Below are 25,713 nucleotides of genomic sequence, written 5' to 3'. Positions count from 1 at the left end.
ATCACTTATATTGTTTTCAGCATACAATTATCAACCACAAGCACTGTTTACACTTTACAGGGAGATTCAATATGACCGAACTCCATTGAGAAATGTGTTAATCTTTCGGTTCCTCTACAGAATAAATCAGGTTCAGTGTAAAAATACATCAAAAAATACATTTTATGAATGGGTATGACCTGTTAATTAAATCGGCATGTAAAAAAAATCAGCAAAGCATCACTTTGGTTTAATAAATGTACTGTTTTAATAATTGGTCGACATTCCTTGTGATGCGTTAAAATGTAAAACAGCAGGTTTAAAAGCTGATATTGCTCTGCAGTGTATCCATAAGGAGTCCAATAATGTGTCCCATGTATCTGTAAACATTCTGGTATTGTGGATTTTGGCGTTAGGCAAGATAACATTAAGATAAAATGATCAGATTTTAAATGGAGTCTGGATTTACTTTCTCCTACAGCTACAGCTCCTGGATAAAAGCTCCGTACCTTTCGGGTCAAAGCTGACTTCTTCTTTCACACTCATGGCCTTCAGCGCTGTTTTCCACTTCTGTGGTGTTAATATATCGAATTATTAACTCTTTCTGAACTTTGGTTGACAGCTAGCTCATTCTACCTCGTCCACAATACTCCGCGGCCTACTTCCTGTTGTTGACCGGCGAAACACAGCCGTGCTCTTGTGACCTATCAGCACGTGTGTGTGGACAAAAGAAAAAAGCCCCAAAATGAAGGCAGGAATAACCAATAATAATTACAAAAAATGTACCAACTAATTGCATTTTATTACAGTGTATTTATATATGTGGAGGGGACCACAATACTGTATAAAAAAATAATCTCAAAACTCTTTAAATGGGGGCTTTTATAACATGCTGGCAACCAGGGGGATGTGTTGCCTACGCGACCAACTCAGTCCATGATTGGTCGAGCGAGCATATCCCGCCCCCACCTGATCAGGAAGAAGCTGTCAGTCTTTTGAAGCAACCTGTCTGCCTCTGTGTACACATGTAGCCTGAGACCTGTCGCTGTGTGTCTGTCTGTTGGCTTTTGTTTCCATCATGTCTTTAATTAAAACGAGTTTAAGACTGTTCCTGTTCTCCGTAGTCACCGTCCTGGCCGTGCTGCTGCTGCGGCACTGGATGGCCACTAAGCAATACGTTTTCAACAAAGAAGACGTCGCCAAACTGGCCAAACAGTACGCAGGTGAGTTTGGTCATGAGGACTTTGGAGCTCAAAGCAAGTCAAGAGTAGAGCAACCTGAATTCAACTGGAATGCTGTTTAAAGTATAAATATATTAATGCAGTTAGCTTAAACAGCTACTACTCCCTGCCTTTCATGTTTACTCAACATGCTGTTAATGTGTGTATTCTCAGGACAGGACCATGAGCAGGCCTTCTCCAAAGTGGTGGTGGAGCTCAGGAAGAGGTAACAATGTCACTATTTCACACCAGATCATATTAAAACATTGAACATTGGACTGACATGTACACATTTAGGACTCCAACCAATATTCTGTTTATGTGTGTTATTTGTTTTCACTAACTGGTTTGAGCAACTGCAACCAAGGAATTGAGTTTTTTTCTTTTTAACTTAATAGGTCAATTATCAGATTTCAAACTAACTATTTCAGCACTTGCAGACTGGTTTCAGTCTAGCTCACTCTATGGTAACTTGAGGAGATGTTACATTCCAGTTAAGTGAAGCTGAGAAGGTTAAAAGGCCATTCAGTGGTCAGCTGAGGTAAAGTAGGGAGGAAAGCTTGCTGTGAGGCAGCAGATTTTATTTTATTCACTTTAAAAGCTTTCCAGTGTCAAATAACACCTTCTGCCCTTTATATGGGGTAGTGGCCCGACAGAACCTATTTCAGGTGACCAAAATTGTGAACAATTCCCACATTTGAGAGACTGGAACCAGGAACAACAAATGTTTTCAGTGCTACTAGTTAAAGACTAAAAAATAGAATCATTATCAGATGAGTAGCTGTACTGTGTGTTTAAGAGCCGACTAATATAGTGTAACTCAACTTTAATAGATATCCTGGCCACATCCTGCCAGACGAGGACCTGCAGTGGGTGTTTGTGAACGCTGGAGGCTGGATGGGCTCCATGTGTCTCCTCCACGCTTCGCTCACAGAGTACCTGCTGCTGTTTGGTACCGCGGTGGACACAGGAGGACACTCAGGTGAGGAAGGAGGGGGTTAAAAAAAGTCAGTCTTTTTGCAATATGGACAATACACACTTTCCTCTTTCTGGGGCAAACATATTTTCACATACTTGGGAGCCTTTTTCTTGGAGTTTGTGATGTATTTTCTTTTTGTGACCAAACTATGAAGAAAACCTCATCTAATTTTGACACCATGTTTGCTCTTTCCTTCTGTCAGGTCGCTACTGGGCTGAGATTTCAGACACTATCATCTCTGGCACTTTCAGACAGTGGAAGGAGGGAACAACTAAGAGTGAACTTTACTACCCTGGTAACACCTTAACACATTTTAATTTGCAATGTTATGAACTTATATGAACAAGTCATGTCATTTTCCTTCATGTGTACGAATCCAGTTCAGTAGTTTCCATGTCTGACTGCTTGTATCCTGCAGGTGACACCATCGTACACAGCGTAGGCGAGGCTACATCTGTCCAGTGGAGCGCCGGGACGTGGATGGTGGAGTACGGCCGAGGTTTCATCCCCTCCACGCTGGGCTTCGCTCTGGCAGACACCCTGTTCAGCACCCAGGACTTCCTTACAATGTTCTACACTGTACGAGTTTACGTCAAATGTCTGCTGCTCGAGGCTGGTACACTACTCGCAGACGCCGGAGTTTTCTGAGGCGCGGCCTGCACAGGGACAGTAAAATCAAATGTTTGCCATGTCGTCCGAAGCCCCTTTTTGTCCCCTGACCACTTACATCTAGCATGGGGGGAAAGTCTGTTCAACCATTTTTAACGGAAATTGTAGACAATCAAGCATCAGTAGAGTTGATTCCATCTACATTCAAGTGTGTGGCTCTCCATGAAGGCTATACAAAAAACTAAATGTTTGACTTCACCCCGACTTGTAACACAAACTGACATCCTGACATCAAACTGCATCAACAACAGTGAATCTTTTTTTTAAACCACTGACTTTTAAGAAATTAAGGCTGTACATGCAGCAACATGTCATTCTGAATCAACCCTCACCTCAAGTCCCTCCTTAGTATCCTTTACACAATGATCATTCCTCTGAGAGCTCTGCTACTGCCTCCCTAGTCAGTGAGATCTTACTGTAAGTTTAAAAATATACAAACTATTATATTTTTAAGATCCAGTTTAAAGAAATAGTCTCAAAGACCTTAAAACTACTCTTGCCAAATTTGAGATTGTTCTGTGAATAATACAGACACGTTTGTAACAAGGTGGAGTATGCACTTTTTCAGCAACCAGTGAAATGTATATAATTTAATGCTGAAGTTCAAATTAGTTATTGATTGTCCTGCATCTCTAGACCAAGGAGTCCTTCTTAAAAAAAATGTGCAAAGCTTAATTTGGCTTGTAAAACAAACAGCATTTTCTAGATACCCATCTCATATTTATATGCATGTGGATTCTCAGTGAATGTGGGTCTTGTGTTAATCCATTTTTCTGAATATCTGACTCTTTAAAACATATGTCACAGAACCCGACACCAAAAAGCCAAGAAGTGTGTTATCTCCAAAGATTAAGCCTCTGTTGTGTTTTGGCACTCGCTCAGAGTCGATCTGTCAATCAAAGAGATTATTTTGAAGAAAAGTGCAAGGATGGTGTGAGGAAGGTCCCATGTTGCCCCAATGAGAGTCGTACTCAGATCCTCGCCAGCTCAGAGGCAGCAATGTTTAAATGATCATAGATTGTGTCTTATTGTGTGTTGACTCCAGAGCTACCGTGCAACAGCTGATTTCAAACAATGATATTGGAGCAATTTTCAGATTTCTCCTTTTTTTTCTCTCCTCAAAACCCAACATTTTTAGGATTTAATCCTAATACATTATGTAATGTATCTGACATATTTTGGAAAGTTTTATGAGTTGAAATAGACTTGTTACAATATTTTTTTAAATGTAACTACAACTATCAACTTGGCTCTGGAATTTTGCACTATCTAAACAACACTATCTGCGGGTCTCATCGTTCACATCTCCATACTGTAATAAACTACTGAGCAGAAGCAGTAGAAAAGTCAAAGCCTTTTGAAAATATTACACTTTGAATTGTACTCTAAAAGCAAATCACTGTTGCCCCCAGTTTCTACCTTTTCAGATCAAATATAAGCCTTATTTTCAGATTGATGCTTGAACCCGTCAAGCACCATATTAGTGCTTCTGTGGGGGTGAAATCATACTGTAGCTACCCAAAACTGGAGTTATTTGGTTGAAATGAAGCAGCATCAGCATCATGTGGTCTCAGGTTGGATGGAAAAGCAAATGATACTGTAACTTGAACATTGATGAGTGGATGTGCAATGTACTGTAAGGTAATGATGAAAACTGACAGTGCCAAAAGAAATAAATGTTTTTGGAATAAAAATGACCCAAGCCTGTTTCCTTACATACACACTGAATCCAAATTAGACTCAAGTAACACAAAGTTAAAGCTCTGCTCATCTTAGAGGCCAACTCCTACTATGGAGCCATTCATTTTTTAATAGTTCACCATAGTGCTGTAAATTATGCTGGATTAAGGACTAGTTTATTCTTCAGAGAGACCTATAGTCAGAGTATATATTGCATTGCAGTGCAGTGAGCTATTACCCCAGTATGTAATCCATCACAGATGCCTTTGTCCTGCAGAATAAACGTAAGGGACGATTTTAGCCGGTAAACAGAAGATGAGTGAATTCACAAAACTATTACCTTACATACTCAGGGGAGTTAATAAATATCGAGATGAGCGCAGGGATTGCGGGTGTGTGTATGTGGCGTATGAACAGATGGTATTATTCAATAAAATAGGCTGGCAGAATAGAGGATAGACACATCAGTCCTCATCTCTGTCTGTAAATGTCAAAAGGATGCAGACAACCTGATTTGTTGTCATCGTATCCATGAGGCTGAGGTCTGAGTGATGATGATAGAAGTGTGTGTATTTCATGTGGATGTGTGTTTGTGTGTGTCTATGGTGCATAAAGGGCGAGAGTGTCCACATGTGTAATGTTATACTGTACATTACACACATAGTGTAGGTTGTTGTTTATTTGTGTTTATACATATAAGTGTAGTCTGTGATGTTCCTTGCTCTCTGCCTATCTATCCATCTATGTATGTGTGTTACCATATTATCCCAGATATAGATTTAATGTCAGCCTAACAGAATGGCCTGACCCCACTGCCCTCCTTCTCTTTAAGCCCTTTAAAGGAGATGTATTCAGAATCGAAGACAGGCGACCGTTGCTGAAATACCAGCGTGCTTGGGCAGCGGGCGCACCTTAATGGGATAGACAACGGCCTCTTTGACTAATCGCTTTGCGTCCTCCAGGCCAATGATGTCCTCCCACCGCATGTTGAAATTGTGCAAATAGATGTCATTTAGGAGTCAACACACACAAACACAGAGGTAGCGATCCAAGTAGAAAATATGATAAAGGATATGGACACACACACACACACACACACACACACACACACACACACACACACACACACACACACACCCTTGTGCAATTAGGCTAGCATAAAAAGGTATCCTTTACAATAAAACATGAGATAATGGAAACAGATAGAACCCCTGGGTCTTCATTAATACACACCATCAGCCCACTCACATCAAAGCTCTTCCCTGCTCTCCAGTGGAAATATTTTGTATCACATGTGATTTAAAATACCATTTGCATCTCAATAGGGAGAACATGTGAGCCTTGAATGAGGCTGAGGTTAAATCACAGCAATATTTGCAAGCAAAAGGAACTAAAGGTGAAATATTATCACTCAAAGAGCGCTACATACTGTTATAGCTGTCGTAATTCTGTAATGTCCTTCCAAATACAACACACCCACTGAGGTTATAGTGATTTTAATTGCAGGGTATTAAGAATGTTTTAATTACTGGTTTCATATACTTTTTATTTTTATTTGACAAAAACAAAAAATAATCTCATCTCATGCTCATATTTTCTTTAACAAATAAAGTGTCTTACTTTGTAATTAGGGATTTGAGTGCTATTTTATTTAATTCATTATACCATTTAAGAACATGTACAATTTGAATTTTGTTAAAACGCATTTATTTGAATATATGTATATATAAGCCACACACATGTTTTATATATGTTATATATATATATATATATATATATATATATAACATATATAAAACATGTGTGTGGCTTATATATATATATATATATATATATATACAGTTACAAAAACATGTGTGTGTATATATATATATATATATATATATATATATATATATGTGTGTGTATATATATATATATATATATATATATATATATAAGCCACACACATGTTTTTGTAACTTTTGCTCTGTGTCATTGGCAGTATTTGGCAGTATTGTATTCATCCCTGTGTACGGCAAGCCCCGAGGGGAAAACCCACAAAAAGACCCCACACCTGGAACTGCAGGCTTCAAGAACAACTGACGAGCAGCAAAAAGTGTCTCATAAATCTCTTTAAATCATGATGGAGCTCTCATATCAGTCTATGAAAGTTGCTCATCAGGCCCGGGAAGCGGTGAGTTAATGAGTCTTTTGTTTTCTAGTGTGTTCTCTGATTTAAGGAATAATTGTTGGCACTGATGCTTGAGAGATAAACTTCTGCCTGTGCTCATCGTTAATGGCACAATGTGTTACTGCACTAACACTATGTGTCTCCTGCATGTATCCTGGCTCAGGTAAGCTCGGTGTATTTTATGCCACTTTCAAATGAATTGTCACAAATAGTAATTAAGCGCTTTAACGCAAGTGGTCAAGCTAACCAGGCTAGCTTTTAGTCGGCGTCCACTGGTTGCCTAGATACCAAATCAGCTGGTTGTAATGTGTGGTAATTTGTCCCCCTCTACTGGCTATCTATATATCTGTCTTCTTAATCCAGAGTTTAAATCAGATTTTTAGACCTTTACATAGCCAACAGATGTAATTACTGATCCCTACGAGGCAAGTTTGTTTATATGTAGCACATTTCAATAACAGGGCAATTCAAAGTGCTTTACATAAAACATAAAGTGCAGTGTAAGGTATGAATCAAAAGCCTCAAATTGATCCAATGAAAGGCAGCAGAAAACCGAATAGTCCTCCAGATATGTGGAGCATTAAAACTGAATGTTGCTACTCCATGTTTAGTTTTGACTCAGAAAGCAGACTTGTCCCAAATGATCTGAGAGGTCTGGATGGCTCACAACACAGCAGCAGACCAGAAACTCACTCAACTAAAGTACAAAAAAAAGTACAAGAAAAACGCAAATCGATAGGCCTTTTCAACTGGAACATTCTGAATTAATTGAATGAATGAATGTAAATTAGTGTCACACTGTCGTGGCTTACTGGGACACATTTTCCACATATAATCAAAAGAAATATAGTACATATATTGATTTAACCATACCAGTGGTGAAAAGTATCCACATTTACTCACATTCTGTACTTAAATATAATTTGGAGTTACTTGTACTTGTACTTGAGTATTTCCATTTACTCCATAGTTCCACTCCACTACATTACAGGGGGGAATAATAAACTATAACACATTATTAAAGATGAAAACTTTTTGGCTTTTGATATCTTACAAAAAGCAGTGTGTAGTTGGGGTCACATTTCAGATGTCTGAGTTGTTAACAGCCCAAGCAAATAGTGATTTTTCCCTTTAAACTTCTCACATGATTTCATTTTAATAATTCAAATGATCCAAAATTTAAAAAATCAAAGATTAGAGAAGTGCCTGACCCCTAGGTTGGGAATCACTGGACTAAATTAGCTAACTGTATATAAAGTAGTGTAAACTAGCTCCACCTCCAGCAGCTACAACAGTAACATGCTGCTCTAACACTGATGCTGCACTATTAATAATTTAATGATGTCATATATAATAATATATCATTCAGGACCAAACCACTACTTACTGTAATACTTTAACCACATTTTACTCATATTTTTCACGCATTACTTTTACTTGTAATTGAATATTTTTACATCAGTACTGACTATTTTTTGGTGGGCAATAGGATGAGCTGAGGACTGAGATGAGGAAGAAGAGCCTTCTCATCCTCATCTACCACCACCTGCTGGGGCAAGGGTCAGTACAAGACAGCAGACATGGTTGACCTGGGTTGTGTAACTTCTTTTATCTTTACACTGTGCGTGCGTGTGTGTGAGTTCACGTGTGTGTCCATGCAACAGCTACGTAGCTGCAGCAGTGGCCTTGGACCAGGAGACTAACGCTGGTGTGAGGAAGTTTGAGGTGTGTGATAACATCGATCTGGAGATGGTACTAATGGAGTATGAGAGCTATCACTACGTCAAGTTTCAGAAGTATCCCAAACTCATCAGAAAAACAGCAGAACCAGGTGATAAATTGAGCCAAATAAATAAATAAAAATATCCCAAACTGTGAGAGCAGGAACACCACGCAGAGTTGGATATACTGTATTTGTTGCTAAGTTCTGAATTACTGCAATGTATTTATAAAATATTGATTATAGTATATTTTTTGTTGCATTTGTTGTTGTTTTTCTGTGTCAAGGCGAAAGCAGATCTGCAAGAAATAGTGGAATAAAGAGGTGAGTGTGTCTCTGTGTCTTATTTCATGTTCAGGGCACAACACTCTACATACAGTACACTCACACTATGATCAAAAAGAGTAAAAACATAACAAGAACAACATGGTAACAAGTAAAGAAGCATTAAATAGACTTGACCCTGATGTAGAATGCCCAATGTGGTTGGGGGTTAGTTTAAATGTCTCCTGTTGTTCTCTGCTCGGCCGCTTTTTCTCTCCCAGGAGTCCCTGTTCAGCTGTGAAGCCTCTTCCCAAAATCAACCCATCCCAGAGGCCGAACTCTGGAGGCGCAACCAGGAAGACAGCTGCTAACGTACATTCAAATATACCGCATTAAACATAGAACAACCCAAATCAGTATATTACATTTAAAAGCAATGATTCTTGCAACTTGATGTCTGTGTTTCATTTCCCAGGAGGATGGCTCCTCTGTTCCTTCAGAGTCATCAGAGTTTGGGCTCAATGTTTCCTCCATCAGGAACGGACCAGCTGGAGAGGCAGTCATGAACAAGAAGGTACTGGGGAAGTTTTTTATTTATTTATATTTTAAACATTAATCCTCATGCAGAGTTATTAGGAATGTGATGCATCCAAATGAAAATAGTCTGCTATGATTGTACATTAGTTAATTACAGCTGTCTCATTATGCCTCTGTTTCCCTTGATGTGTAAAAAATGTTTCATTGTCTGTCGTAGGGCCCCATGACTGACGGCAGAGGAGCGGGCAGTGAATCAGACCATATGGTAACGACAGTGAAGCCTCTAAGCAACACTGAGGGAATATAAAACCAACCACTTTAACCAAAGTGTGTAAAACATGCTAAATGTTTTACACCACTACCTACAGTAATGGTTTTATGTTGTGTTGCAGGAAAGGCTGCTGAAGCCTATTAGTGGCTTTTCTGGAATGAGTGGTGAGATGAAAGAACTGGCTACAATCATCAGCAGGGTACTACACACACACACACACACACACACACACACACACACACACACACACACACACACACACACACACGCACACACACACACACACACACACACACACACAAAAATATATGTAGAAGAGCTGGTTTTATCTGAACTTGTGGCACAAAATATGATGTAGAAACTTATGCAAATATCCTTTAAGTGATGTATGTGATGATAAATATGTCCACTAGAGAGCAGCGAAGGGCTTTGTTGTGAATGAATGAAATGTTGTATTAATGAAGGCGCAGGTTCTATCTATTTCCCTTATCTGATGTTTCACTCTAAAGGACACCTATTTACGCACTAATCGCACCAGGACACGTGTCCATTTCTGACTGATAGCTTCCACATGCATCCCTCACTCTGTGTGTTTGTGTGTGTGTTCATCCCTAAAGGACATCTATTTGCACAGCCCCAACGTGCGGTGGGAGGACATCATCGGCCTGGAGGACGCAAAGCGATTAGTCAAAGAGGCCGTCGTCTATCCCATTAAGGTGCGCCCGCTGCGCAAGCACGCTGGTATTTCAGCACCGGTCGCCCGTCTTCGATTCTGAATACATCTCCTTTAAAGGGCTTAAAGAGAAGGAGGGCAGTGGGGTCAGGCCAGTCTGTTAAGCTGACATTAAATCTATATCTGGGATAATATGGTAACACACATACATAGATTGATAGATAGGCAGAGAGGAAGGAACACATATATTAGGTGCACATACACGCAGGTGCAATGCCATGTAGAATGTATGCATGCAGCCAGATTTACCGAATTTCGCTGATGCATACAGAAATGCATGAACAAATAAAAGCTGGCACACACAAAAAACATGAGAAAAGCGTGCACACACACAGAAAACACACACACTTCAATCATCATCATCCAGACCTTTCTCATGGATATGATGACAACAAATCAGGTTGTCTGCATCCTCTTGACATTTACAGACGGAGATGAGGACTGATGTGTCTATCCCCTATTCTGCCGGACAGTTTTATTGAATAACAACTTTCCTCCACATTCCCACAATCCCCAACTTCTGTCTCCATTATTACTCATTCTCTAGGTCAGTTTGGTGATTTGCTTCTATTCACCACCCAAAATTCAGGCTGATAAACGTTGTGTGGTGTTTGCAGCACTGACTCAGCCACACATCAGGCTCATCAGTGTCCTTTGTGCACAGTTCAGCTTCTAATTGGCCTGTAGATACATGTTTTGTAGCAGGAAGTTTATCATGTTTAAACACTTTTAAAGTATTCTCATATTGAACTATGATTTGTTTTGTCTCGTTTTCATGTTTCTACCCCCATTTCTCTCCCAATTTTGTCCTCCTTCCTTTTATTCTCTTTACAGTACCCCCAACTGTTTACAGGCATCCTGTCTCCGTGGAAGGGCTTGCTGCTCTACGGCCCCCCAGGTAAGATCTCCTGTGCTGTTAAACCTTTGTCAGGTTTACAAGTCCTATATTTTGCACTATACACTATACATCATGACCTGTTTCACTCCCATACACAGGTACAGGTAAGACCCTGCTGGCCAAGGCTGTGGCTACAGAATGTAAGACGACCTTCTTCAACATCTCAGCCTCAAGCATAGTCAGCAAGTGGAGAGGAGACTCTGAGAAACTGGTCAGGGTAGGTTATTTTACTATTACTATTTCATATTTTTGGTTTCCACCCCTCTTGCCATACATTTGTATCAAGAGAAACAAAGTTTTGATAATCTGTGAATGCAAAACTAGAAGATGTACACGGACTTAGAAGAGGATACACCTGTACAACATTCGACACTGTCAGATGTAGTTTGTATCCTTGATTCATATCTGTGTGTAGGTCCTGTTTGAGCTGGCCAGGTACCACGCCCCATCCACCATCTTCCTGGATGAGCTGGAGTCAGTGATGGGCCAGAGAGGAATCAGCATGGGGTGAGCTGAACCACAAAGTGCGGCACATGTAGATGTGCTGAAAGTTAGGGGTTCAATCCCAACAATAGCAACAATGTGTCTGTCCATCTAAAGCCATGTCTCCGGCCAAAGTGTCCTATAGAGTAAGACGGATAACTCACTCTGAGATGTCTATAATTTGTTAACCCAGGACACTGGGTCCAAAAGTATCTAGTTTTGATCCAAAAATAATCATGTCTAATAAACATGATTAATAATTACTATCCTAGCAAGATCATTTAAATTATTGTTTAAGCTTTAATGAAATGGAAACAAAAACAAATTAAAAAGACTGACATGGTTGGACTCCCACAAGGTTTTCCTTATATCGAAGTAACTATGTTCTTAGTATAAGCCGCTTTGAATGCCTCATGTGGATGCAGAGGTGATTAGAAAGTTGATGAACAGCAGACAGATGTGTGTTTTCAGAGGAGAGCACGAGGGCAGTCGCAGGATGAAGACAGAGTTGCTGGTCCAGATGGACGGACTGGCGAGATCAGAGGACCTGGTGTTTGTACTGGCTGCCTCCAATCTGCCTTGGTAACATACACATCACATACACGCAGACTTCATCATGTTGGTATTGATATTTAGAAATGGAGATGAATACTTTACTCCCTCCCGCTTTATTTCTCTTATCCATTGGGTTTGGGTAATTTCCTAAAACAACATCAGATGTCAATATCATCTGAACATCTGCAGTGAAACAAATCGAATAAACAAGTTTTTTTTCGTGAGTCCTAAATACTTTTGTAATTGTTCCTGCTCCTCTCTTAGGGAACTGGATCATGCCATGCTGAGGAGGTTAGAGAAGAGGATTCTGGTTGGTCTTCCTTTCTCACCAGCTCGCCAAGCCATGATGTCTCATTGGCTGCCTCCTCTTAGCTCCACAGGAGTGGTGGAGCTACGGACTGAGCTGGAATATGAAACTCTGGCTAAGGTGTGTTACATTAGGACTTGTTAAGATAATTTAAAGGACAGGTTAACAATTTTTCAAGTGTGCCTTAAAGAAATTGTAGGGTGAGCATTTAACAATCATTCCTCCTGTTTATACTGGCCATCAGAGGATCCCCTTTAAACCTGCTAAACAATGACAAAACCTGTCCTCATTATCTTCAAATAAACTCAATTTTTTTTCTCATAATGAAGACTGGATTTTGTCTCCCATCACTCACTAAAAAGTACATAATGAAGGGATCTTCATTGAACTTATATTTTAAACTGTTCTGGACCATGAGTGTAATTTGTGTGATGTCCATCTTAGCTCCCTTGCTTATTGCGAGCAGTTTAACTTACTATAATAAACCTCTTCTCAGATGTAAGAATGTAGAGAGCAGATAAAAGCACTCCTATGATCACCACTACCTATGATCAGCACTACCTTACCCCAGCAGCCCTGCCTCACACAGGAACCTCACCCTTCAGCTCGCTACCTATCTTCACTGTCGGCAGCCATAACCGGTATGCAAACAGCAGCCACCCCCCAGCAATGAGTACAATATGAGTTGCTTGGCTAGGCTTCTGCCCTGTAATGTCCACCAAGCTCTGCTCTCCAGAGAGCTAAGCGCCCACTTAAGCTGCTCCTTTTCAATTCTAATCTTTCCTAAATTCCCCACAGGTGCAGCCACCTGTTTAATCAACACAGGTGTAACCACTCACCTGCTCTCTTCTACCTCACTCAGAGGCTCACAGCATTGCTCACTATGTTACTAATGGAAGCCTTTAATTGAGCACTGTCTCGGTTTTAGTTATTCTGCTTTGGTTTTCATGTATTTTTCTATTTTATTTGCATATGCATGTTTAATCTAACATGTTATCTATTTCCCATTTCTCAGTTTTAGTGTTATGAAAAAAATGTGTTTCATCAGCCATCATGATGCACTGCCATTTATGTATTCTCTTGTTTTAGGAGATGGGGGGTTACTCCGGCTCTGACATCAGACTGGTGTGTAAGGAGGCTGCCATGAGACCAGTTCGCAAGATCTTTGATGCTCTGGAAACACATCAGGATGGTAGGAAACACACACACTGCTGGTTTGATATATATCCACATGGCAGGATTGACCCCCACAATATCCATGTTTTCTGTCTCCCTGAATAAGACACTGCAGCCACACTGTGACTCTTCTCCACAGGAGATACTGACATGCCTGCCATCCAGCTGGAAACCGTGACAACAGCAGACTTCCTGGAAGTCTTAGCACACACGAAACCCTCAGCCCGAAACCTGTTGGAGAGATACTCAGCCTGGGAGAGAGAGTATGAGTCTGTCTGATACTCATACATGCAGGGATGTTTCAACATGAGACACACTAACACTACATCATATCTGGATAAGACACGTATTACTGTATACAAATGAACAGGAGCAAGTAAAAGTTGCAAGAGTGTTTATCAACATATTCTATTAGCATGATGGAATTCATTACTTGCATTACTTAGAATCTTTAAAAAAAATCATACTTGTGTGTTTGTGTAACTATTATATGATTTATTGGGGCATGTTTGATACTTCAACTAATTCTCATACCAGTAAACATTTAACATTTCTCACGCATCATTCACAAATACAAACATCTTGAACAAAGTACGTGAAAACTGGTGTTCTGAGCTAGTGCTACAATTTGTTTTGCTGTCTTTCTGTATTTTGTTAATCTGTGCAATGATAATGAGGACTCAAAAATACTAGATAATAGTTATCAGCTTTTTTATTTAAACATATATTCATACATGATAATATCTTCACAAAACATTTGTCACTGTGGCAACAGACAGTTGTTTCTGAGAAACAGGCTTCACTTTTCAGTGTTCTGGACTTAAAGAAAGTAGTCCCTCATTCTATTGGACATTTTTGTTTAAATGCATTATTTAGTTAGGGACGGTTAACAGTGTTGATGATTTGAGAGTGTTTTCTGTGTGCAAGATGGAGAGGGAATGAAACGTGAAAAATTCTGCTGCTGCTTCTTTCTTATAGCAGGTTCTTCAGGATGTGTTCAACAGCATTGGGAAAGCTGTCACATGTCAGGTGGGGAGGAGGGTTGATTTTATTCTCGTCTCCTTCTCTGTATTTACCTGAAAGATGACACAAGAGAAAACAGATAGTCATCAAGCACAAAAATAACAACTTATCTTAATAGTCAGTTTAGTAGCTAGCCAATGGCATCAGATCTAGTGGTGTGAATCTTCACTGTCCTCGCGATTTCGATTCTTGATTTGTGAATCGATGCTGTTGGAGGTTTGAGTTTAACTTACCAGTTTTTACCAGAATGCCCAACATTCCTGCGTTCTGAGCTCCTCCCACATCATCTCTGGCGTCCTGTAGGAAAACAGCAACCACACCCAAAACACCACAGACCGACTTTAAATAAGAGATTTAACAGATTTCTACTTTATCAAGTTTTATTTTATTTGGGGTTTAAGTGACTCGTGAGTGAAGGTTGGGTTTGAATCCCAACAACAATCCCAACAACAGCACTCTCCATGCTGTGGTGTATGACAATGAGCCGTTGCCTGCTTAGTCTCTCAGCTAAATGATGAAAATTAACTGAATTTAATTGCTGTTAATGTATCAGAAATAAAAATATACTTACATCTCCTATCATGACAGCTTCATTGGGGCTACATCCTAAATCAGCAAGAGCCTGGAAGGAAGGAAACAGGTGAAAAAGAGAAGCTGCATTAAGATGTTAATTAAAGCAAACAGCAGCTTTTTACAGATTTTCACAATGATACCAACCAAAATACATATTCTTTAATGATTTAAATACTGGTGATAAATACAAAGACCAGTTTTCTTACTTCAAATGAAAGTGGAAAAACGTTAACACATTTATTTCTAACCTGTGTGAAAAATGTCTTTTCAGGCTTTCCCACCACAGCAGCTTTACAGTCTGTGGCGTACTCAAGCCCCGTTACAAACGGCCCAGGGCCAAGCGCCAAGCCATCCTTCCGTTTATAGTACCGAGCCTTATGGATGGCAATGAGAGGAGCACCATCCAGAATCATCCTGGGGAGTAACAGACATGATTAACTGCACTGTATTTATCAAAAATGACAAGCAGAAAAAGTTATTGCAATATTTATATGACAAACAGTATGAGTTTGATTGGAAGAGGTCAGTTTTATCAGTAATTCTGCAATTTGTACTGATCAAAAAATATTTTTAAAGGTCTTTATAAGGCAATGTTTAAACAAAACTTAAATTGTATAGTTAGTTCATTCTCATTTTTCCTAACAGCCAGAAAAACTACTGTCTGTTACAGCAATGAGACATCTTCCCCCATGTTTTCTCTCACAACCATTTTTTACTGCATAAACTTCCTCAGGTTTTCTCTTTTATCACCTGAAAGCCTTGTTGAGAGTTTGATAGTTGAAGTGATCAGGAGCGAGTCCGAAGACGACAGCGTTTGGCTCAGACGTGTCAATGCCTGCAAATTGGAAAGACATGGATACAGTAGTTGTCCTGCAATTATAAGTCAATTAATACATTTTTATTTTGACGTGATTATTCTTTTATTAAGTCATTTAATATTTTGCCCATTTCCACTGTTGGTTAGAATACATAAACAATTTGTGCTCTGGTAATTTCAGCGTTTGCCACTTTATTTGACAATTTACAACTCAAGGGTAAATGGTTAATTCGTAAATTGAGATATTGGCTATGACCTCTAAGAAATGGAGTCTGAGACAGAGGCACGGTTGGTTTTGAAGCTGCTGAAAAAAAGACTGACTGGAATGGAACAGAATGGAAGAAAAATCCAAATCAAATTCAATTGAAATATGGTCTCCAACTCCCTCTCTCTCTCTCTCACACACACACACACACACACACTCCGCTCTGTACCAGTGAAGTCCTCCAGTGCGCTGTCCTCCACCAGCAGTAACGGTCTGTGTTTCTTCTGCTCTAACAGACTCCTCGCTGCACTCAGAGACGTGAAGATCTCTTTTTCCTGCAGAGTGAAGTTAAGCAAATATGGCTTTGAACAAGACATAACCTTACCTTTCTGTTTAAATGAAACAGTAAAGAATAAGGCCCCAGATATACCTTTTTGGTGCTACCTGTTATAATGAACGAAGCAATGAAAATATAATGTCCAGCCACACAAACAGACACACACTTACAGACAGAGGAGGTGTGTTTCACCTGGAGGTCAAAGTTGAGACGTTGCAGTCGTTCCAGTAAGTTCCTTTTACTCTCCTTTGTTGTGTTGGTCACGAACTTCACAGATACAGACGCCTGCCGTAACCTGACAGCATCAGGAATTTGATGTCACACTTAGAATTAATACTGATGTATGATAAATAACAACAATACCTTTAGAAGATATGTGTCAGTCTGTGAGGCTTTTGTGACTCTCATAGTTCAGACTCTTCCTGACTTGACATTTGGAGCCTCTACCTGGTTCAGAGTGTGTTTCCTACCTGTTGAGAGCTTCCTGCGCTCCAGGTACTGCTGTGTCTTCTATATGTAGAGTTCCACTCAGGTCGATGAGCACGGCCTTCAGAGTCCGTCTGCCTGCCATTCTGGAGGCCTGCAAGAGAAGGACATGGTGAACATGATTTGTAGCTTATATGTGTGTTTTGTTTTTATAGAGAAAAATTCTCTAATATAAAAATCTACAAAATAATGATCCTTGCTCACTTTCAATAGGCACAAAACAGTCAGATAATATACTGCGGTTCTTTTCAACAGGTTTCAGTCCTAAGAGACACTGTGTAGCTCTGCTGTTAGATAAAAGCTGCTTGGCCGACAGTCTCTGATTATGATTTTTAAACAGCTAAATAAGACCAAGGTCCACTGTAAATGGAGCTTTGCTGGGTTTAAAAAAAGCTTATTCTTTTATAATAATTTATTCTTTTTTAGCTTATACGCTCATAATCATAATTTACATCAGTAGTGGCAGAATTTAGCAGATTACTTCGTTGTTCAAACCTACGTTGGGACAAACTGAGAGGATTATTGACCAGTTTGTCCGCAGAGTTCATGGTTCTCTGCCTGGAATTCAGATTTTGGGATTGTGTTCTATTGGTATTTGACTGCTTGATCCCCTATTATTTAGACATGCTTGGATTTCTGTCATGTAGTTATCAATGTGACAGTACACACACACACACACAGAGCCTGTAGGTTATGTATCTATTATTTGTACTTAGCTCAACTAATAACAGGAAATTGTGCTTTCAGAGAAGAGCCAATCTGATAATGAGCTTATTTCTCTATATACATGTTTAAGCATGTGTTTAGTCTTCTCAAATGAATTTTCAAGTGATTTAATTATACTTTTTTAAAGTTACATAGCCAACATTTTATGTATATTTTATACTTTTCTTAATTTAAGTTTAATATATACTTACATATGGTTTTGTAGTTCTGTTTTATTTGTAGTTATTTATAATTATAACATTCCCAGTAAGGTTTACTGTTTCAGTTCACTAATGTCAATTTATACAATAAAGTTTATTGTTAACATGTCAAATATCGTGCCCCCATTACATATCTTTGTCACAAGTGTCTGATAACCACATTTAAGGGATTATTACAAATATAAAATGTGCATTAATGTAGATATTCTCTATATATTAAATTATCGATTTATCAGTATCTGAATTTACTCTCTAATATAGTACTGACCCCAAAATGTTTCTTAAAACAACAGTCAGGTGAAAGAGGTTTTCCTTGCTGTAAACATTTCTCCTGTTCATACTGGCTGTTAAAAAAATCCTCTTCAAATGTCCGTACAGTGTAAGTGATGGGAGCCAGTGTCCACACAGTCATTTAGTTGCAACAAATGCATTTAAATGTTGATGTGAAGATTATATGAGGCTTCAGCAGTCTGAGTTAGTCATATCAAGTGGATATCTGACACATTTACAGTATATGTAGCATCAAATTCCCTCTTTGTGTTTCCTTGTTGACCTGTGGTGGAAGAAAAGTAACTAAAACAGAGACTTCCGTAAAAGACTGTTCAAATCTACTTGATTTTACTGATATGGATGGCTGAAGCTTCATATTAGCTTCAGATTAACATTTAAATACATTTTTGCAGAGGAGGACTGTTGGTTTTGGCATCCACCACTTACAATGAAAGCACATTATGTATGTCTCTTCTAAATAGCCAGTAGCTTATAAACTAGTATTACAGCAAGAAACATCTATATCACTATTTATCTGGGCATCTGACTTGAAAAACTTTGAACCTGTCCTTTAATGTCAACGCAAACAAGGGTCTATTTAACGCAGTGTAAGCACCATGTAGCTTCAATAAAGTATTGAAACAAGGAGATATATCAATATGGTTAACCTGGCTTTTTCTTCTGTTTTACAGGCAGTCTTACTTTCATGTCCCATTGAATTTCTATAATATTCCTATTATATTTCTCTTTTTTCTTTCGCCTACGATTGAAGTAAACAGTTTAATAATTGTGTGTGTGTTTGTACTGATTTAGTAGCTATCAGTGTTTGTAGTGACGTTTTAAAAATGTGTACCTTTAATTAACAGGCTACATCTCTCAAACTGGTATTACTGAGCAACAGCCGCACTGTAAACGCTTGTAAAATGTTAGTTGGTGACTTTAACTTCAGCACATAAAGCGAATTCACTGTATGTAACAACATACTGCAGTTTTAATTGTAAAAACGGCGCAATACCTGAGTAATGTTTGTATGTTTAGAAAGTCAGCAAGCTGCACAGCTAACCTTTAGCAGGGTTGAATAAACCGGTGAGACGACTTGCAATGTTCTCGCGAGATTCATTTTAATATCTCAACCCTAGCATCGCGAGAGTACGTCCCTCCTGTTGTTTGTCGATGTAAAAAGGGCTTGTTTTTTTCTCTAGGTGGTTATTACTGCCCCCTGCAGCTCAAACAATTTAACAACTGTCTCCACTCCTTCACTTTATGAATTATTCTTCACATTGTGTCCCACTCTATTTCTTAAGGGGTACAAAAAAAATCATTCTCTTTTTGATTTCAGTTTCTTCATTTTCTTTATTTTTACTCCCTCCCATTCCCAATTTCCCCCCATAATCAGTTAAGAGGGTTATCCTTAACCACTTAATCACTCATTACAATAATAAAAAAACATATGTGTCCCATCCCACTACCAACCAACAGATATATCGCATTAGAGGGTCTTTACAGGCATTCAAATAGATTTAATATGGTGGGTGGTATTAATGATAAAAACCGTCTGTCTGCACGATGCCAGACAGCATAGATCAAATCCTCTTTTCGTGTTACCTCTTCATAGTGAATAACAGTACTGTTTTTATTAATTTTCTGTGTTTGTGCTGACATAAATATTATGCACATTATCTCAGATAATGATTGACGAAAACATGATACTGGAGAATAAAATCCCTCCTTACGACATTAATGTCATGTCTGGGTCCTGAATTTAACAACTTAAAGAAAAGAAACGTGCAGGTCTGAATACTTGATCCCTACAGTTAGGGGATCCGATGGCTCTCTTGTGCTGCGGGGGGCATTTTGCTGGCATAGTTTGGGTCCACTTGTCCCCTTAGAGGGAAAGGTCATTGCAAATTAATACAAAGTTGCTCCGTATGATCATCTTTATGCTATGATGAAAAATTTCTATCCTGATGGGAGTGGTCTCTTCCAGGATGACAATGCATCCAACTCCATTTGAAAATGATGTGAATCATATGCTATGGTCTTCAGAGTCACCACATCTCAACCCAATTAAACACCTCTGAGAGATTTTGGACTAAAATGTTAGACAGCACTTTCCACCACCATCATCATCAAAACACCAAATGAGGGAATATCTTTTAGAATATGGTGTTCATCCCTCCAGTAGAGTTCACAGACTGTAGAATCAATGCCAAAAAGCACTGAAGCTGTTCAGGTGGCACATAGCGATCCAAAGCTGTACTAAGACACTTTATGTTGGTTTTTCCTTAATTTGACACCCATCTGTACTCCATCATGTAGATCAGGTCATTATATACAGTAGATTTAATCTATAAGAACCCCTGACACAACCTTAACAACTGAACAAAAATGATTGGGTTTACGAGTAGCTGAAAAATAGAAAACTGAACATCTAAACAACTATAGTGCAGATACATATTCATGTACAGTCGCTTATGATCATTTACAGATTTCACTGTGAACCAGCAGCTAAACTCACAGATCAACGTGGCTTTACTGTGCAAATCCCCCTGATAAACATATGCTTCTAATTCCAGCAGATCCCCCCCTTTTGACCCCCTCTTACTCCCCCCTCCCACATATTTAGGATCACAACTACTGTTAATAATAAAAATGTTTACAGAGCTTAAATAGGGAGGAAATGATAATTCAGAACATATGGGGATTATTAATGAAGCAGAGCAGGGATAGATGGATACACACGGATCCGAGAGATACTGTGTCAATATTCACACAGAGCAGAGGTGGAAAAGATGAATACAAAACACCAGAAAATCTTCACCAAATGTAGTCTATTCCTCTGTTACCACACTCGTAGAGAGAGAAGATTAAGATGATAAAAAACGTTTATTGATACATTTACTTCATGGCAACAAACCATCTCATTGCTATTTGCAGCACATTGTTGTTGAGTCATGTTTCCTTTAAATTTACAGTACATGTTGAACCAAAATCCAATGGAAGCAAACATCAAAAAACAGTTTCCTCACTCTTTCCCAAATAATGTGTTAATATATTATGATGGGAAGTCATATTTTCCACATTTTGACAGCTAATGTAACAGTTCTATTATACTTTTTTGATTTTTGGCGGTGGGTGAAAACCACTATATTTCAAATTAAGACTAAAACATTTTCGGGGAAAAAAAGAACAAAGAGAAAAACAAAAACAACAGCCTTACAAAAAGTTCCTGATTTGAAAATGCGAAATTATCTAAAGCTTAAAATACTACATACTGATTAAAAAAACACTTAAGGCATGTTTTTCTGTCCTAAATGGCTGCTAAATCCCTGGATAACATTATAATGAGACAATAAATAGACACATTTCACAACACTGTCACAGTCAAGAGTAACAAGTTGTTCATTGGTATAGGGCCGGGCGATATTGTCAAAATAAAATATCACAATATTTTTTGACCTGGATATACCTCAATATCAATATTGGGACAATATTGTAGGGATGATTATTGGTGCTTTCACAAAATATTAACACAATGAGGTTTTTGATAAATAATCATCAGTAATGTGAATATAATGACTTAGTGGGTAAAGGTGAATAATATAGCAGCTAGAACAGAAAATGACATCACTTTACTGTTATTCATCCTTTAATACTATATTGCGAAATCCAAAATCTAGGACAATATCTAGTCTCATATCATGATATAATATCGATATATTGCCCAGCTCTGCCTTGGTAACAGTAAAATAAAATATATGACACATATGATGAAATCAATAAAACATGGTTCCCCTTAATTGGTCTGGACATATCATGTGGTCAACAAGCAATGACACACTCTGCAGGACAAAAGTAAATTATAGGATGAACATAGAGTTATCTCTTAGAGGTGTTAAAATAGTCATTCATACAGTCACTGATAGGGAGGTTTCATGGAGTTTTGGAGTCAGGTGGTGGCTGAATTTTCCTTCTTGTTTGCATGATGAACAGCCACAGTTTAGAAATTGATCTTTTAAAATTCTGTTCTCCTTCCAGCCATTGTGGAAAGATGATCCTAGCCTGCTGACAACCAGCAAAGGCAAAAGTCTCTCAATGAAAGTGTGTGTGTGTGTGTGTGTGTGTGTGTGTGTGTGGTGTGTGTGTGTGTGTGTGTGTGAAGTTGTTCCTTGCCACATGTGTCTGATCCTCTGGCTTCATTTTGGCACTTGGTGAACTGCCGGCTGGCATCAACCAAACAGCAACAGCAGGACGATGGAGGCTGTGTTCACTATTATTAAAGCACTGTAAGAACAACGCAAGAAAACATGTGGTCAGATTATTCTGGTTTACTGTTTTTACTTAGACATTTCCTGATTGAAGCAACAAGTGAGCTGATTTTAGTTATTGTATAACCGCTTTGTGTTAAATGAAATATGCATGTGAGGAGGCATTTCAATGGCTCTGCAGCCCTACTTAATATAATATTCACTCCACATTCTCTGTGATCTCAGATGAAAGCATCAATATTTCAGAAGCTTCCTGACCTCTCATGATAGTCCGGACAGAGCGGATGAGGTTGAGGATCTGGGCTTTGACTCCTGGATCATCTCCAAAACCTCCAACTCCCTGCTCAACACCCCAGCCCACTGAAGACAGAGAGAGAGAGAGAAGAGGAGGAGAGATGGAAGGACAGAGGACACATATATACACACAGAGAGGAGGTGGGGGTGGGGGGGGGGGGGGGGGGGGGTATTGTAATGGAAAAGGAGAGGGGGAGGACAAACAGAGAAAGGAGGAAGCAGACATGAGTTGGCAGTGAGCTAAATAAGACCACATACAGTATGTGTATATGCATTTTTAATGTTTTTATTCACACGTAAGACTACTTAAGCTTTGAAAAACATCGTATGTAATACCATGTATTTCTCTTTAATAAACAAACCTCAGTTTTCTTTCTAAAAATGTCACTCCTGGATCCTTTCCATTGTAAATTAGCAGCTTGAGAGCAGTTTGAACGCACATAGCTGCTTTTTAGCTTCGCCTGCACCGTTTTCTCAATAAAATGTGCGACGTATGTTTTGCAAAATGCGACACAGTACTTACTCTTGCTGAGAAACCTCTCTTCATGCAGCACAGCGACTGCATTAGTACAGAGGATGGCAGTCTGGAGGAGAGTGTACAATGTAAACGCCATGCTGGCAACTTCTTCTTCTTCTACTGCTGCTGCTGCTTCTATGACAACAACTACCACTCCCACAGTCTATGAGGCAGTTGCCGTAAACAGGCAGCGGAGGTCGTGCAGCAGAAAGGAAGGGACAACGACCCTCACTCATTTATGTGTCATTAATAAAGAGGACACATTATTCCAATTTTAATATTACAGTTAACATTTGTAATAACATGTTATTTGAATTATTGAAAAACGTGTTGGGTTTTATTTATTTTTGGTTCAATATTGACAAATAACACCATAATTGTGGTCATTTTTAATTTCTTCATATTTTCTTCCTTATTTTCTTAATGATTTTGAGCTAATCTGTGTGTCTCCTATTTCCCTTTTATTTCTGTTGCATTTATAGGCATACATTTCACCAATTTATGTGTTTGGTATTTTTTATTCTTAAATTGGGGGGCTCTTTCACACCATCAGCCATAAGACTGTACAACACTGCAGCTACCAGCAACTCCCACTCCCTCTAGACAGACTGATGCTGCTGTCCTTACTACAGGAAGTATTTTATTTTATTTCATTTATTTTTATCACTTTCACCTTTACGCTACTGTCTTCCCCACTGTAGCCTACTGCTGTGTCAGTTTGAATTTCTCCCAAGGAGGATCAATAAAGATACATCTTATCTTATCTCATCTTATCTTATTGGGAGTAGGTCCGCCATTTAAGCTTATGGCTTCTTGAACTCTCTTGTCAAATGGGTTTTATTTTTGTTTGTTTTTTTAAAATCATGCTTAAGTGCATAAATTACATGAATTACTGATATTTTTGTGTTCTGACATTTATTCAATGCTCTTGCCTTTGAAAGCAAGACAAAGCCTACTCATACGCTTGTAAAGGTTTTAGGTGTTTTCCACCTGAGAAAATGAGTATGAGTTATCATTCTCGGCCTTAAAAAGATTTGAGTCGTGCCTTGAAGCTGGAGACAAACAAGCTTTAACCTGTTCACATTAACAGTTTACAAAGAGCTGAGTTTTGCACCTCAGTTTTGGTTTCAAGAGCAACAAACTAACAAACTGTGATCTATATCATACAATTTACACCAGGGGTTTAAATATAAACTGGTACTGGCTGAGATGATGTCATTTCAATCATGAAACCACTTTCTGGGTAATGTATAGACTTTTAATTTACACATAAATAGTAGAGAAACTACAAGAACATAGGGTATTTAAATACATCTGCATTAACAGTTTATAATGATAACATTTTTCTCAGTAAATGACAATTTTATCCATTCATTCAGTTCATTCTATAAACAAGATCTGTGACTTCGCATTTTTATTCTTTTTGACATACACTTGACTGCACCACCACCACCATCATCATCATCATCATCATCATCATCATCATCATCATCATCATCATTATCATCATTATCATCATGTGTCTTTCTTTTCTTTTTAATACTGTAATAAATAATATTTTCACAATCAAGGTATTTATGCCCAGATACTCAAATAAATAGACAGACAGACAAACAAACAAACACATAGAGATAGACTGTGGGGTTCTCACGTAAGACATTTTGTACAGTCAGGTGAAATATTTTACAGGTAGATTTACAACACTGACAAATGTCAGTCTTTTGCTCTTTGTGGCCCAGACAGTCTTTCGGAGAGCAAGTAGACAGAATATCTATTCACCATCTGCCAGCACCCCAAACACATTTTAAAGGCGGATTCAGCAGCTGATGATTTATTACTAATATTCACCTTTTGTTTGAAAGTGAAGTTTGTTAGAATTGAACTGGATACATTTTGAGTGGAGAGTAAAAATAACTGTCATGGTGCTTTGAAGCAAAGGATTTAAACTCTAGCTGTGCTATGCTCAGAGGTCAACTGTTGAAGACTGTCTGGTATAAATTAAATGTTTAAGAAATGTCAAATCAGATGAAATGTGCAGAAATTTGACAAGGACAATGCAGTAACATCTGCATTGAACATAATACTATAGTTTTTAAAAAAAAATGTACATTCGGGATTCATCCCCAGCTACTAAAACTACAGGTACAGACTGTTCTGCTACTGTACAGTTTGCATACATTGTGAACCCTTATTTGTGACTTCACCCAAGATTAATACTTCCTCTAAGTTTAAAACTTTTTATTTTATTTTGTTCTTTATCTGGTGTGTTCAAGTGGACATGATGTTGAGGATCCCTTTGGGATCAGATGTTGACAGTAAATAAAGGTTTGCATTTTTGTTTCCTTTTAGGGTC

At 38.6% G+C, this 25,713-nt stretch overlaps 4 protein-coding genes across 6 annotated transcripts in view; 2 read left to right on the top strand and 2 right to left on the bottom strand.

Moving 5' to 3' along the window:
* galt (galactose-1-phosphate uridylyltransferase) overlaps positions 1-628 on the bottom strand; it is a 36,892-nt gene extending 36,264 nt beyond the window's left edge. The window contains exon 1 of the mRNA XM_062434645.1: positions 489-628. Within this exon, the coding sequence (XP_062290629.1) occupies positions 489-525 (37 nt within the window). The 5' untranslated portion in view covers positions 526-628. The remainder of the gene's footprint in view (positions 1-488) is intronic.
* Positions 629-997: 369 nt separating this feature from the next.
* Positions 998-4,535, top strand: sigmar1 (sigma non-opioid intracellular receptor 1). 2 transcript variants are annotated; one of them, XR_009927162.1, is made up of 6 exons: positions 998-1,202; positions 1,374-1,425; positions 2,033-2,181; positions 2,381-2,473; positions 2,597-3,647; positions 3,702-4,535. XR_009927162.1 is itself a non-coding variant. In XM_062435239.1 (5 exons), the coding sequence occupies exons 1-5, from the start codon at positions 1,058-1,060 to the stop codon at positions 2,824-2,826; spliced, it is 669 nt and encodes a 222-aa protein (XP_062291223.1). In that variant the 5' UTR covers positions 998-1,057; the 3' UTR covers positions 2,827-4,535. The 2 variants fall into 2 exon arrangements, 1 of the variants encoding a protein (XP_062291223.1); XM_062435239.1 differs by having other exon boundaries at positions 2,597-4,535.
* Positions 4,536-6,649: 2,114 nt separating this feature from the next.
* On the top strand, positions 6,650-13,923 carry katnal2 (katanin p60 subunit A-like 2). Its single transcript, XM_062434882.1, has 16 exons — positions 6,650-6,703; positions 8,190-8,260; positions 8,365-8,531; positions 8,708-8,744; positions 8,966-9,056; positions 9,160-9,258; positions 9,439-9,486; positions 9,614-9,691; positions 10,110-10,208; positions 11,060-11,123; positions 11,222-11,340; positions 11,539-11,630; positions 12,078-12,188; positions 12,426-12,588; positions 13,558-13,660; positions 13,784-13,923. The coding sequence occupies exons 1-16, from the start codon at positions 6,650-6,652 to the stop codon at positions 13,921-13,923; spliced, it is 1,536 nt and encodes a 511-aa protein (XP_062290866.1).
* A 418-nt stretch (positions 13,924-14,341) lies between these two features.
* Positions 14,342-19,365, bottom strand: hdhd2 (haloacid dehalogenase-like hydrolase domain containing 2). Of its 2 annotated transcripts, none has more exons than XM_062434817.1 (9): positions 19,297-19,365; positions 17,070-17,179; positions 16,792-16,894; positions 16,492-16,597; positions 15,991-16,075; positions 15,489-15,654; positions 15,239-15,289; positions 14,901-14,964; positions 14,342-14,720 (listed from the first exon to the last, which is right to left on the bottom strand). In XM_062434817.1, the coding sequence occupies exons 2-9, from the start codon at positions 17,168-17,170 to the stop codon at positions 14,617-14,619; spliced, it is 780 nt and encodes a 259-aa protein (XP_062290801.1). In that variant the 5' UTR covers positions 17,171-17,179; positions 19,297-19,365; the 3' UTR covers positions 14,342-14,616. The 2 variants fall into 2 exon arrangements, with proteins under 2 accessions (XP_062290801.1, XP_062290802.1); XM_062434818.1 differs by having other exon boundaries at positions 19,345-19,359.
* Between the last annotated feature and the right edge of the window lie 6,348 nt (positions 19,366-25,713).

Source organism: Scomber scombrus, chromosome 15 (assembly GCF_963691925.1).
Source record: "Scomber scombrus chromosome 15, fScoSco1.1, whole genome shotgun sequence".
In the NCBI taxonomy this organism is placed as follows: Eukaryota; Metazoa; Chordata; class Actinopteri; order Scombriformes; family Scombridae; genus Scomber; species Scomber scombrus.
Note: the sequence above shows the minus strand (reverse complement) of the source record. Positions and strands in the feature narration are given on the sequence as shown.